We start from the raw sequence: 15115 nt of genomic DNA on the forward strand, positions 1-15115 counted from the left end.
GGTACCAGTGCAGATCTGTCCATTTAAAAACCTGGACTAGTAAAACTTAGGAATCAGGCAAACCTGGGTATACAATAGTGTTACAAAGACCTTTCCTTCACACAGATTTAAGTTCTGGTTGCTATTCTTTAAGTAGCAGGAATCCTAACTCACTCCATTATATTTATAACATATAATTTTAATTTATTATGTATAATTTTATATACAGAATAATATCCATCCAGTTTTATATTTCCATTTAACTGGGATCAAGATGAAATAAGAATCTCAGAAAATGAAAAAATAAGGAAGAAAAAAGAGCATTTACTTAGGCAACTAAGTGGTTGACCTTGACCTTTATTATAAAAAATAAAGGTCAAGGTCATTGTTGTTGAGCTGTTGAGCTAGTTGTAGCTGCTGCAGGTAATTTTTTTTAATATCTGATTACTTTTTATTGTATTTCAGTGTACTTACCAGATGCAACTACAGTTGGAGAGCCAATTCCTGAGTAAATACTAACATAACTGATTCTTCCTGTTCCTGAAGGATAACTTTGTGTAAAATATATTCGGTTGTTTATGCTGTCAAAATCCAGGGCCACAGCTGTTCTTAACACATTGACTGTGCGGAAGGGAGGACTGTGGTTTTCAGGATCTAGGTGGATACTTCTGAGGGCATTTTCAAGAGCAAAAATCAGGTAATCATCTGTTGAAATAGAACATCTCTTGCCATCACTGCCTAGTGTTCCAAAGGCACAACCACATTTTGGTATCTGAATGTCAGGAAGGGCAAAACAGAGGTGAGAACAACCTCCATTGTTGTCCAAACAAGGATTGTTGTTGACATCAAGGGGTGAACGTGACTGGAAATTACTGTTGTAAATTGTAACATCCCTTAGCCAATTAATGTTATCTCTTATTACTGTTGGCTGATCAGCATTGCCTGGCTGCTTGCTGGCTTGGAAGATTTTTTTCAGGTTTCGATCAACCCAGATCATGGAATTGCCAAAGATAGTGATACCATATGGAGTTGGATAGCGACTGCCATAACGCACAATTTCAACATCACCACCATCAGGCTGAATTCTTGCAATCATATCTAGGGAATCATCAACCCAGTAAACATAGCCATTGCTGTGATCTATGGCCAACCCACGAGGCGTGACAATGCCCTCAGACACAAGAACTGTTCTGTTGGTGCAGTCAAGAAATGCACGTTCAATCTTTGGATTTTGCCCATAATCTGCCCAGAAGAGATATCTGTTTTTTGGGTCAACTACTATGTGCCTTGGCATGTCTATGGTAGTTTTCAGAAGCACACGGCGATAAGTTGTGTTTAAACGCAAAACTTCTATAAAAGTCTCTGTCAGGAATGCATTTGTAAAATAAAGATTTCCTGTATACACAAAAACAAAACAAATCAGAAAAGCAAAAGAGAAAGTTAATATTAGCATCAATGCCTGAGAAACAAAAATTGCTGAAACAACCAAACCACAAAATGAATAGCCATCATAAATATGTTAGTAGTTGGAAGCATAAGGTATTTCCCTACAATCTAATGAATTAGAAAGAAGGCAGCCAAACTGACAGTAGTCAATAAATTTCTAAATCCTCGTGGATTACCATGGGTATCAGTAGTACAGCTGCCTTTTAAAACACACAACTATGAAATCCATGTTATGGCACAAGACTGTATACAGGAACAAAATTAAGTGTTTGATAGGCTTGTTGGAATGAGTTTTAGGATAATCATCTGCTGTAAACACTTAATTTAGTTCCTGTATACATTATTCCTGTATATATATATATATTTAGTTCAACTGAAAAACTTTTGCAAAACATAAATACAGTATATATATAAAATTGAGGTATGAATGGCAATTGTTGATTAATACTTTCTGAAGAGTTAGTATTTGAATTAATCTCTAATACGTTTAAATAGGAACAGGAAGTATACATGGAAATTACAGTTTAAAGATAAACTATTTCTGCTTTTTTCACTTTTCATTATAGCTTATGTGTACACAGCAATCTGAGGGTAGATGAAAAATCCTTTCTTATTTACAATGTCATAAGACAGGTTTTGTGCATTCTTCTCTGGTACGTTTTCACAATGGTAGTATGTAGCTATGAACAAATGTAGGTATAAGAAGAGAGGCCAAAGACAAATATCAAAGCATCAGGAGAGAAAAGGCTCTACACATCTCTGATAAACTTTAACCTTTACACATAAATATAAACGTAAGAGCCATTCATTCCTTCCTCTTATTTTAAAATCAGTCCATTAAACCACAAGTTTGAACCATGGCACTTCCATTAAAAATAGTTCCATTAGAATCTGCTTATGTTAGCCTAAAAATTTTATAATATGTAAAGAATAACAGTCTCCTAAATTCAGCTGTACTTACCTGCTACCCAGTCAATTGCAATGCCACGGATCCCATTTCGTCCTATTCCATTTGTAACAACATTTCTAAAATAAGAACCATCAGGTTTAATTTTACGTATTGCATTTTGAGAAGAAACTGTGCTACTGAAGTCACACCAGTAAATGAAACCAGAAGGCATGTGAACATCCACATGAAGTGCATTTCGTCCTGAAATATTTTGAAAAGTATTAATTAATGATTTTTTATATAAACTAACTTATTTAAAGTATGTGCTAGGCTAGAAAGAAATGCCAAAACACTAGGCACGACAAGATTTTTTCCTATTATATTTACCTACCTCTTCCTGCCAGTGGTACCATGGCTTCAGAGTGATCTGATGTCTCTAAACTAAATCCTTTAATTGCAGAGAGCATAGAAACAACTACAAATGAACTGTATGGGGAACAGGTTCTGTTATCAGGATTTAGCTGAAAGCCAGTAGCACAGGCACAGGAGAATAGTCCACCAGGTACCGGCAGGCAAAGCTGCTGGCAAACTCCAATATTACTACTGCAGCCATTTGAGGAACCAGCAGAATCTGAAAAAAACATATACGGCAAAACAAAAATCTCAACTGCATCATCACAAACACCCATGGATATACACCCAAATTCATACACTTCTATAGTATTAACAATCAGCTGACGAAAATAAAGATCCTAATCATAATACATTTTAGCACAGATGTGTCAGCAATAGGTTTACTGGTCTCTTGTCATCTAAGATCAATGGGGCCAATAATCAGATAAAACAAATTTGAAGCTAAAGTACCAAAATTTCTTACTTTGGTAAAACAACATGAGCCAATAGATGCCTTTACTAGATGGGGGAGCATCTCTTTATCAAAACCAGGAAAAATGCTTCTGACACTTTTCCTGAAAGCCAAAGTATTTCTTTTGAAAGAGCAAACATTCTGTCTCCAAGGAAAGTTTGAGTTTTTGCAAGCTGAATATCCTGAAACACCTCTCTAGAAAATACTCACTGTCTCTGTAATACACACGTAGGCTCTTCAGTCTTGGGACATTATCTCTCAGTACTACTTTGTTTGCACCGGTGGCCTTGTCAACTCGTTCAATTACTTCATAATCCCGATCAGTATAGTACAGAAATGTACCGTACACAGCAACTCCCCAGGGATGAGAAAGATGAACCACCAGAGTCACACGATTTGTACCATCCACATTGCCTCTCTCAATCTAAGAAATAATTTTCAAGATTAAGATTACATTTCTTGTAGTAACAGTTCAGTGTTATAACATAAAACTAAAATACAATGCATGATACTAAAATTTCTTTTGTGCATGAAATCTTTAGGTACAAGGTTGGAAGAAGAGGCAGGCAGTGTATGATTTCTGATCTTATACTTTTTATGGCATTTAATAACAACAGCTGTCCAGATTTTGCTTGGTTCTGCAACTCCCGTTTATAAAATTGAAGTAACTGAATCACTTGTGAGAAGCACAGATGCAGAAGCAGGTAAAGAAGCAATTATTAAAAAAAAAATCTCCTACCATCCCGGTGCTTGTGACAGCCCAGTACAACTTTTGTTCCTTAATGTCAATGGTAAGGAACTCTACATGGTCCAGGTTGCCAGTGAAGAGGGTTTGTATGCTTGAGCCATCCATGTTTGCACTGGCAATCTTTGCTGGGACTCCACTGTCAGTTCCCTGGTCTGTCCAGTACAACTTCCTGTAACAGACATTATCAGATCTGTTAGCAAAACTGGCAAGAGAAATCAGTGGACCAGAGTCACTTGAGCATATGCATAAAACCAATTCCTCTGTCAGTCAATACTTCAGCACAGGCTGAACAGAGTTCACATTGAATCAAACCACAATGAAAAAGAGCTTATTTGAGAAAGAGAAGAATGCTTGTTCTCTCAACAAAGAGAAACACCTGCTTCTCTTGAAAGAGAGGAATGCCTCTTAAATGATTTTTAGAAATCCATAACCTCGCCTATATCAGTCCACGATACCATCAGCAGATAAATGCACTAGAGTATTATGACTACAACAAAAAAGGAGGAGAATAATAATGTTTCACAGATGGCTGCAACATTTCAGAGTGAGTTTGGTTTCAATTTTCAATTAAAGCTACAGAGTCAGAAAAAATCTAGATGAAACAGAAAAAATGGCAAATTGTTCTTTTTGGGAGCAAGCAGCAAAATTATATTTAGTGCTATGCTTTTTGACATGTGACATTTTTTCCAGGTAGTATGTTTTTCTACTAGGCTCAAGTCAGACATCACAAGATATTTTATAGAAAGACTTTGGAGTTCTCTTTATTCTGGGTTCCCATTTTTCAGGGATTTTTCCACAGTCACTATAGTCTGAGATTCTTTTTGATTTAAAAAATAGTATATACAAGCATTGTAAATTAAGGAGGATGAACATCTATGTAATAATTTAAGAAGCTATGTACTTATTTTTTACAGCTTACAAAAAGTAAATAAATTCTGCACAAAGATGAAACAAACAAAACCATGTCAAATCCAGAATGAAATCTGAAAACACTAAACAAGAAGAATACAGAGAATGCATTCATAGGCAAAGACAACAGCAGTTTTGGAAATTTACCCTCTTGCTGGATCAACTGCCAAACCAATAGGCGTGCCAGCTCCCAGAGAGGTGCCATCATTGGTAATCAGTGTTTTCCTGTACATTATGTCACCATGCAGCTTCAGGACCTATGCAAACATTGAACTTATCAGACCATGCAATGTAGAACTTATGGTACTTTTTCAAATTACAGGAATGAACCCTAAATCAACACAGAGTTGAAATTGCAGAGGAGTTTCTCAAATACCATGAAGAAAAAGCACATTGTTCCGTATTCTAACCATCTCCCTTCTCTAACACGCATCCCTTGAAGCAGCTGCTTTCAGCTCAGAACCTGCCTATGATAACAAGGAAGAATCCCAGGTATAAAAATAGTTAATATCTCAGCTTCCATAATATCTTCAAGGCCTGAATGGGTTGATAAAATTCTGATTTAGGAAGCATACCATTTCATTTTCTCAAATTAGCTGCCTTTTAATTTAATAGTCAACATTTATATTTTGGAACAAGAACACTAATGACTGGGCTTATTCACAGTCATTACTGTATTATATATTACTTATCCTCCATTTCCCTACTCTGAATGACAATTTTATCCTTCACACACTATGAGACTGCTTGTCTCCAGACATTTGGGAATGGGTCTTACTGCGTTCAATGGCAGCATTCCTTTACTGTCAGAGGCATTGCATTGAGATCATTGATTTGAAGTAAGGATGGTAACAGTAATAACTCTAGTCATCAGAGATGCGTGTTAAACACTAGAAGGCTAAGGAGTTGTAGGGAAAAAACAGAAAGAGAGGTTTATATACAAATAAAGTTTGCAGGTTAGATCTGTGCACAAATAAAGTGTCCAGAATATGCCACTTTCCATCTTTTTGACTATGTTTAAATATAAGTTTCTGTTCAAGTTTGTATTTTTCTACAGACAGATTAGACTTTAAAATAAATCTAATTTAAGTTTTTCACTAAATAAATATTACTAATTCCAACCTGTATACATAGCAGTGAAAAATCTAGCTCATATTTTCCAATTGTCTCTCTTAAATAATTACCTCAATTGACTGTGTCCCTGGGTTACTATAATACAGGTTTGCAGATATCCAGTCTAGTGCCAGACCAAGAGGAGCACCAATAACAGCTGCTGGAGCAAAAACTGTCCTGTTGGCTCCATCTGACCTCACTCTGTGTATTTCACCCTTGGGAAAAAAATAAGAAAATTTAAAAAAATGTCAAAAGCTGAAAATATTCTTCTATTCCGACCACAGTAGCACTTCTTTTATACTGCAATCTTTTCTAATGCTAGCCCAGTTAAAGGAGGGAGAAGGCAGAGACAGAGATATAACAGAACCAGGAACAGAAATTCAAGCACAGAAACTAGGGAAATATCTTTTTTCCAGAGAGTGATCCATGACTGACACAGGTGTCTCAGCTCTGTTTGAGAGCAACAGAAGTGTGAGGTCTGCAGGCCAGGGACACAGTTGAGGGGCTCAGCCCAGAGGCACACATTTGTCAGACCCACCAAAGGCACAGCTAACACCTAACGCTTGATCTGTGCAGGCACCTGCCACTTGACTTGTCAGGATTCAACTTGCAGTCAATGGATGTATCAGCCCTTGACCTCCTACACTATTGTATATGTCAGCTGTATCTACTGGCTGACATCTGTCAAGAATATTTTTTCAGACTACAGGGAAGATGAAACGGATTCCCAAGTACTTAAGTAGTTTTTAGGGCAAAGGTTTGTTTAAATAGATCTATTTAAAGACTTTATTGAACTAAACATTCTAACTTTAAAAGAATAATTAAACAAATTGTACTTTTTTATGAGTGGCACAGAATACACTTTAAAATTAGTTATTTTTAAAATTGTATTTACTTCAGAGCTGCAAAATTTAAAGAAAGTAGGTTGGGGAAAAAAGCAAAAATCTTGTGTGGATGAAACATAATAAGTTTGTGTGAATTGTTTGCGTTAAAACATAATTACAGAAATTCCCTTATCTACCATCATACTTCTCCAAGACCTTGGATTACTGCTTTTCTTGACAAAAAGAACTGTTTTTAAGTTTCCAAGAGTGAAGACACATTACAGAATTAATAGTTTCCTATCACATCTGTCTCACAGACTACCATATGTTTTTTCCTTTTGAACGTCCATCCACAAAAATTATGGAGGTTTTTTTGTGGCTTTTTTATTTTCATTTTGTTTTGATTTTTGGTGTGACAAGTTAGCCTTAGAGAACACATGTAATTTCTTAGTTATGATGAGCAATAAAAGCAACTAGTCAAACAATTATAATTAACTATTAAAAATTTGTTAAAATTAATTTTTAAATCTATAAGCCTCATATGTCCTACCTGGAAATTATACTGAGTTTGCAACCATTTTCTATTTAAAGAAAAAGATGCCTCTCTATCATGTTACTTCATTAAGTGCTCTGACTAAATGCACATGCATGCATTCTAACGAATGCATGTGCTAAGTGTCACAGTGTCCAAAACTCTGCTCCCATGGAGAAGTGTTCTGGATGCGTTTGCAGAATTGACTCCTAAGTCAAGAGAGGAGAAAGAGTGGACTACAGCACAGTGTGTCTGAGAGTATGGTCTGTCAATGCTCTCCAGTATTTCCTGTTCATGTCTCCAAGCCAAAAAAAACATTAATCAGATGTTTCTGCTGACAAAAATAAGAACTACTTAAAAAAAGAAATGAAGCTTCTTTACTTGTCCTAGGAAAACGACCAACCAAATTAAAAAAAAGCCAAAAATTAAAAAAACAAACTACACTACAACAACCAAAAAAACCCTCAATTTCATTCCTTTCTATTTATAAAAATTCTTAACAGCAATGCTAACATATTTCAGTCCAAAATACTTTTTAAAAATAAAAACGGTCTTAATTTAGTGCTCATTTTAAACACAAATGCTAACTTACTGGATTTTCAACCCAATAAATCATCTGTTCAGAGTCATCAAAGTCAACATCGACACCATTTTGAACTCCTGCTATTGGAACCATAGCATCATTTGTCTTCTCCTCAGGGTTCAGAGAAATTCCATAAATTATATTCTCTCTTACAGCAATAAGGAAAGGGTGTTCAACTGTGAAAACAAAGAGTAATTCAGAGCTGTTTCTGGTCAAGAAAAAGGCATTATGATATGCTTTCCCCCTCCCACCTCAAAATTCCCTGATGCTGAGAATGGTTCAATACTACCAGTGATGTTTTGAAACTGCTTACATAGAGGTTTGTCCCTCACTAGGAATGAGGTTATCAGCTATTGAAACTGCTGTAACATTTAAAGTTTCAGCACTGTGCAATTACAATGCAAATTCTGAGAAGAAGGAAGTAAATAAGGCAGGATCACTCACTCCCAGACAAAAGAAGGATATTTGTGCAGCTACTCTAAGCTGCTTTTTCAAATCTCTGAGAAGGGGAACCAGCCAGACAAAGCTCTGAGGATTCTGCAGGACCTGCCTGTGATAGGTTCTAATGCTTATTGAGCAGGACTCACAAGCACGGAACGATGTCCCAGCGGCAACTGCCGATCACTATTATTAAATATAGCTGCAGTACTGTTTTCTTGTATTATCCCTAAGGGAACAGACATACTCCCTTACTATAGCTAAACTTGTATCCTTATGCTTAAATCTTATTAACAAAGAGCAACTCGTCAGGTGATCCAACAAAATGTATCAGAGAGCTGCAGAGAGTCAGCAATGGCATTTCTCATCCACTAGGAACTGGTGAAGAGAATCTCCTGAACAAAGATTCCCCTCTTCCTTCTGCCTTGGTCTTTTGAGAACAAATTCTAGCCTCTTCTTCCCACAGGCACAAGCTACCACTTAACAGGGAACGGGGCTGCTGTAGCAGTAACCCATTTCCTCTTTTATGATAGATCAAAGGTTTTGATTTTCTTTACTGCCTGCTTAATACATTTATATCAATTTTGCAGTAAAAATTTTGATATGAAAAGCCACAAAACATCACTGCACCTCCAAAAATTATTCTCCATACTTCTCTCTGGTTGCTAGAAGTACTTGTCAAATCTTACTGCTTCAAGTTTTACACCTATGCAAATCTATACAATCTGATTATTCCTCATTCTTTTGAAGAAAAATAGAGCATATTTGCTGAGATATAGAGATATAAAAACCTGTGTAGCTTCATCAGACTGGCATTAATATAACTTCTACAATTCTTAAGCCTAATAGAATTTACACAAAATATTACATTATTAAATTATCTGCTGAAATTTCTTGGAGAAACTAAAGAGAAAATAGTTGCAGTATCTTGTTCAAAGATAGTAGGAGTTCAATGTCAAATTTCTTAAATCACTTTGAAACTGTCAATCTAAAGTCGTAAATTAATATTAATGTATTGTTATATTAAATATGCATATGTACCATGTTAATACAATATTTTAATATACACAAATTCCATTGTTGCCAAGCCAGCTTGCTACATTACCATCTTTTATATCAATGTGAAATGCTGCTTAAAATTAAGTAAGTAAAAAGGCAAGTTTTCTTTACCTTATATAAAGCTAAAAATGGTGCAATCTTAGAATCAATGAAGTTGGTAATATTTAATATGCAAACTAAGTAAGCAGACACCAGCAATATCACTGTGTGTAGAGACACTGGGCAATCAAATGCATGCAGCTCATTTTAATCTTTCTTCTGATAGATTGCGCTGGACTACTAAAGTATACAATGACAACAAGGATAGCAGCAAATATTAGCAAAAAAAAGACAAATATCTATTTGTGTGTAATCATATAATCATAAAACAGCCTGGGTTGAAAGGGACCTTAAGGACCATCTAGTTCCAGCCTTTCTGTCATTGGCAGGGATAGTAATCATAAGCAATTATTAAAATATTTTACAATGAAAAGAATCAATATATTTTTTATAACTTTTTCTGGTGTGCTGACCTTCAGCAAATACATTTTTTTTAAATTACCCAAATCTGTAGATATTTTCTACATACTGTTTTAACTGTATAAATTGAATCTAAATGGACAAACAATAAGCCCATATAGTTTAAAAGAATTGTGCTTCACAGAAAGACATTGCTACTTCTCTCTTACTAGCATTTATGTCAATAAAAGGGTCACAGTTGTACCTAAGCAGGAGCAGGGAAATTTGAAACATGTGAAAAATAAAGATACGTCACTAGCTCAATTCAGTGGCAGAATTGGGTCAACCCCTACACATACATGTGCTTCATCACTGCCATGTTCCATTTCTTTGATCATTATCCCTCTATAAGCCTGAGCATAATCGAACAAGTGCAGATTTCTAGAAGAATCCCTCTTTTTCATAATATGTTAAACAAATTCACACTTCATTTCAGATTATATAAATTGCTAATTCCCTTCCTGCTGACTAAGAAAAATGTGAATGCAATGCAGCTCTCTAAAGACCACACTGCTAAGTATCAAGCAGGAAAAGAATGTGATATTGGCCTTTAACAATTAGATGGTTTTAAAAGAAGAGGATCTTTTGACTGGCAGATTTCTAGTGTTAGCTCATCCCAAAGATAATTTCAATTAAATTTCAATGATTTGAAGCTTCCTATATAGAGAGGCATCAAAGCACACTTAATACCTGTACAATTGATGGAAAAATTAATAATGAATGCTTCATCTGACAAAAGCAATGTGGTCAAATTTTTAGTCACAAATTGCCTACCACTAAAATTTGAATTTCTGTGACTTCTTTTTAAATAAACTGGCTAAATTACTTTTACAAATCACTGAGATCCATGGCCTACCCAAAGAAAACTCAGTGGTGCTTTTTGATATGAAGTTTTGTATGCAAAGGTTAGTTCTGTTACAGCTGCATCACATGTAATCACATGTAATTTTAGGCTGTCCTTCCAGACCTTCTGCATTTGGCAAACTACTTTTTTACTCTGAATAGAGAAAAAGCTGAAGATGATAAATTTTGATCTGAATTTCAAAATGCCGTACTTTAGATAGGCTGAAAAAAGTGATAAGTAACAGGAAGAACATCTCAACTGATTTGAGGAAATCAAAACATCGTTAATTACTTCTGAGCAAAACGCAGGCTGAGAATGAATGTAATAGTTCCTTCAAACTATATATATACACTGTATACTATATATATATATATATATATGTATAAAACAAAACCTACCAGTGCTAAAGGAGAACTATTTGTGCTATCTATTGTGAAGGATAAAAATAGCATCAGGAATGGGCATAAAATGGGGAAAGACTATATTTCAACAGAAAATTAGGTTTCCAATTATCAAAATTGTGAGGTTCGGTGAATTTTAGGGGCAAGAACCCAGATTAATCTAAAACTGGAGCTTCACTGGTGGAAGGTGACATATGATGCACAGTCAAGGGCAACAAAGAAACAAACTTCAGTGACCAAGGAAGTCCCTTCCAGTCCTGCATCCTGACATTCTTACAATCACAACCTCTGTTTCCAAAATGAATACTTACAATGAACACAACAATCTGCCACAGTACGTTTTCATTTTTGACTGATACTAAGCTCCTTCAATATGTATTCCAACAGCCAAACATTCCATGTGGTGAGAAATTTTAAAGTGTGGCTTCTTTAAAGTGCTTTTTTGAAAATTAATTTCACTCATTTTCCCCAAATGAAGAATCTGAATTGCTGATTCAGTTCTTTCCCAAGCCTGTCTTCAAATCTTTGGGCCAAGTATACTCCATGTGTTCTAAATGAAGTCTGTCTGGAGTGACCCAAACTGATTCCAAGAGCAGCAGCCCACAGACGTATGCATTTTGCCTGGGAGAGGGATGGACTTGACAATCTCAGGTCTTTTTTACTATCTCATTATTACTGCCCTACCTCTCATGCAGTTCCTGTTATCAGGAGAAAGGAGCCATCCTGAAGGGCAAGCACAGGAAAAAAAAAGTGGTCCAGATGAAGAAAGTAAGCAGAGGTGGCTACAGGGGGATGATGCACAGGAATTAATACCTGAAAATAAGAAAGGAACTATTAGCAACTATAACAATATAAAGCAACTAGAGAGAATATTCTGTCTCATTGCTACTGACAACATAAACCCGAAACTGAGACAGTTTTGCTATTTCTTTAAGATTAAAAGAATGAAATTATTTCTAAGAACCACAAGCAATACAATATAGTTGTAACAGGATACAATTTTCCATGGAAAACTAGTACATTATCATAGTGATCTTTGCAACTTTATGCATCATAAAATATCTTTCAAACTCCATTTCAAACTTTTTTTAACTGCACGAGGAAGCCTGTGGGATTTGTAGTCCTTGATTGTAATAACCCTTCTAGCTGAGGGAATTAAATTATTTGCTGAAACTACTTGGAGAAACTAAAGAGAAAATAGTTGCAAAGTCTTGCTCAAAGATAGTGGAAGTTCAATGTCAAATTTCTTTGATCACTTTGAAATTGTCAGTCTAAAACTGTAAAATGGGAAAAATAAAAGACATTGAAGGTCTCTCCTGACTGCTATTATTCCTATACACTAAATTTCAGTCTAAATCATTTCCACAAACTTACTGCTGAAGATTTTTCAGAATGAGTAACCTTGAGAAAACAAAAGTCATCCTTAGCAATTACAGCAGACTTTATTCTAAAAAGCTTGGAAGTTCCAGGAATTTACACAATTTTTATTAAAATAAAAACTAACAAGAACTGAAAACAAATTAATATGACAATAAAACAATGGCATAAACTCAAAACTCAGACTGTAAGAAAAAGGTTTATGTCATCAGTATAAAGAATCTAAACTCTGGTTAGTGTCAGATCTAATGATTTACAAAATAAGAGAGTGGATGACAGTTTTATTCCTGTATTTGGAATTTCAATCAGCATGTAATTATTTCTTCATTTGTTAACATCCGTATGTTTTGCTATTCTGCAAGTGCTCTATTCCCTCCTTTTTTGCCTGGCCACACAAAGTACAATAGAATAATTCAAAATGAAAAATTACAAAATGTACTAAATACAATAAAGAAAAAAAATTCTCCAGGAATATAAATTTTTTAAACCTTTGACTGTAAAATAAAATCTCTCAAACCATAATTACGATGAATAAATTAATGCTATGCCCTGCTAACTGAACAATTTGCAGTGAGAATAGGTAGCTTTAGTTCTGAACACGTCTGAGGAAAGTTTTGTTCCAAAACAAATCCAGCACTGAAAGTACTAGTGCCTTACTCAGATGTAAGTCTCCACCTTCCCTGACATAGAGGTATATTTCAAGGAAACAAAAAAATAAAAATAATATTTATTAGCTGGATACTCCATACACAAGAAATATAACTCAAGCTGAAAGATAATATTCATATCAACATGCTTCCCATTCTCCAAGTAATGCCATGAAATAAAAAAAGTCTGATATTAAAGATCTCTACCTAACAGAAATAATGTAGGGTTTTTTTACAGTCTTTCAGCAGCAAGACATCACTTGCACAAGACCTCAGAGAGAATATTTAACTCAGTGAATGAGTTTATTTATCACTATTGTTTCATTGACTAAAATAATGTAGAAGCAATTTCAGAGAAGGTTGATAACAGTAATCTTTTCAAAAAGAATTACTACTACGCAAGAAATCGAATCTAGTATGCCACAGAGAGAAATTTTTTAAGTTAAAATGCTTTCCAAAAATGTTTCAATTATCTTGTAAAAACATTCAGAACAAAGTGCAAGAAAATGATGCATACTACTTCCTTATTATTCTTTTTGGCTAGTCATTATCCTGAAATGCTGCCTAGGTGGTTACTTTTCCTAATACCAGATTTAACAGTTGCAAGTCAACAGGATGAATTATTTGCTTGTTTTAAGCAACCTATTTGCTGTTTTAACCAACCTATTTGCTGAAAAGACTGTTCTTGGTGTTCCAATGCATACTTATTTCTGCAATTACCAAAGTTATTTTGGTGAACTTACCATTAGGCTGCTTTACAGGATGGACTGCCACAAGACCCAAAGGCTGGTGAATGTTATAAATCATAACTGTCTGGTTTCCTCCATGCCATTTATTGGCCCGAATTACTCGATTAGTATAGCGGTCACTCCAGTACACAAAATCTTCAAAGACAGTTAGCCCATGTGGGTGTTGCAATATCTAAAAAGTCAAGGTAGATTGCAAATTTACTTCTGACAATTTGCTTATGTAAAGCTTGCAATGAAGTCATAATACAGGTGAGCACAATTTTTAAATAAATAAATAAATAACGAAGCAACCGTGTCTCAAGAGATATTTTTCAGGAAAAAAAAATCATCTATTGTCTGAAAACAAGACATTAATAATGAGGAAAAAATTTTTTTTAAAAAAACTAAAATGCTATACAGACCCTGTGAGATTAAGAGAATGAGGGATTAACAAAGCAGTCTACTTTGGGCAGAACCCACAGATAAGGACCCAACTGTAGATTTTCAAGAGCAAAAGAGGAAATGTCTAGTGAGAATTAAGGACCTGTCAAGAACCTGCATTCTTGATAAGCTCCCCTAAAATTTACCAGAGTATCAAAGAGGGTAGCTTACCTAGATTTCATATAAGCAGGAGTGGAAAGATTGCCTTGGCTCCTATTCCACACTAATTGTCTCTCCAGCCAAAAGCAAAAGCCCCAAGAGTCAATTATTAAAAACATTCACCTGGTTATTGATACCAGTTTCTGTGTACCAGCTGAACATCTGCACTATTGTGTTGGTAAAAAGACAATGCTACAAGCTGCCAGCAGCAATTCACTAGTAGATAGACTAAGAGGAATGGTCTCGATGGAGTTGCTGCACACAGCAAGTAGCAACATAAAACACTTCACTCTTCTCAAGAATAATAGCAATAATCACTCACAAAAGACCAGGAAAAGTTTTTCTAGGCTTTTTGTACTATATTTGCCTATGGAAAATGCACCAGAAGTAGCAGCAGTGTCAGATTTCATACATGCAAACAGAACAGATGGCAATGATCTAAAGCACTAAGTCTATATGCAGCTCCAGACTCTGCTGAAGATCTCCCAAGAAACTGAATAGGATATGCAATTTCTCTTTTTCCAGTAGCAGGAAGCAGATAAAATACTTCACATCTGCTTCACACAAGGATTTTGAAGAACAAAACACCCAAGTCTATGAAAATGATAATATATTTTTAAGTACTATCATCAGGG

The 15115-nt window shown here is 35.2% G+C and overlaps 1 protein-coding gene across 1 annotated transcript in view; it reads right to left on the minus strand.

Moving 5' to 3' along the window:
- LRP2 (LDL receptor related protein 2) overlaps window positions 1–15115 on the minus strand; it is a 113058-nt gene that overhangs the window by 44258 nt on the left and 53685 nt on the right. The window contains exons 30-39 of the mRNA XM_058840621.1: window positions 13896–14073; window positions 11813–11941; window positions 7898–8064; window positions 6021–6164; window positions 4984–5093; window positions 3919–4096; window positions 3390–3603; window positions 2706–2945; window positions 2387–2575; window positions 454–1374 (exon numbers count right to left, since the gene is read on the minus strand). Coding sequence (XP_058696604.1) covers window positions 454–1374; window positions 2387–2575; window positions 2706–2945; window positions 3390–3603; window positions 3919–4096; window positions 4984–5093; window positions 6021–6164; window positions 7898–8064; window positions 11813–11941; window positions 13896–14073 — 2470 coding nt within the window. The remainder of the gene's footprint in view (window positions 1–453; window positions 1375–2386; window positions 2576–2705; window positions 2946–3389; window positions 3604–3918; window positions 4097–4983; window positions 5094–6020; window positions 6165–7897; window positions 8065–11812; window positions 11942–13895; window positions 14074–15115) is intronic.

The sequence above is a fragment of the Poecile atricapillus genome, chromosome 5 (assembly GCF_030490865.1).
Source record: "Poecile atricapillus isolate bPoeAtr1 chromosome 5, bPoeAtr1.hap1, whole genome shotgun sequence".
NCBI classification, from domain to species: domain Eukaryota; kingdom Metazoa; phylum Chordata; class Aves; order Passeriformes; family Paridae; genus Poecile; species Poecile atricapillus.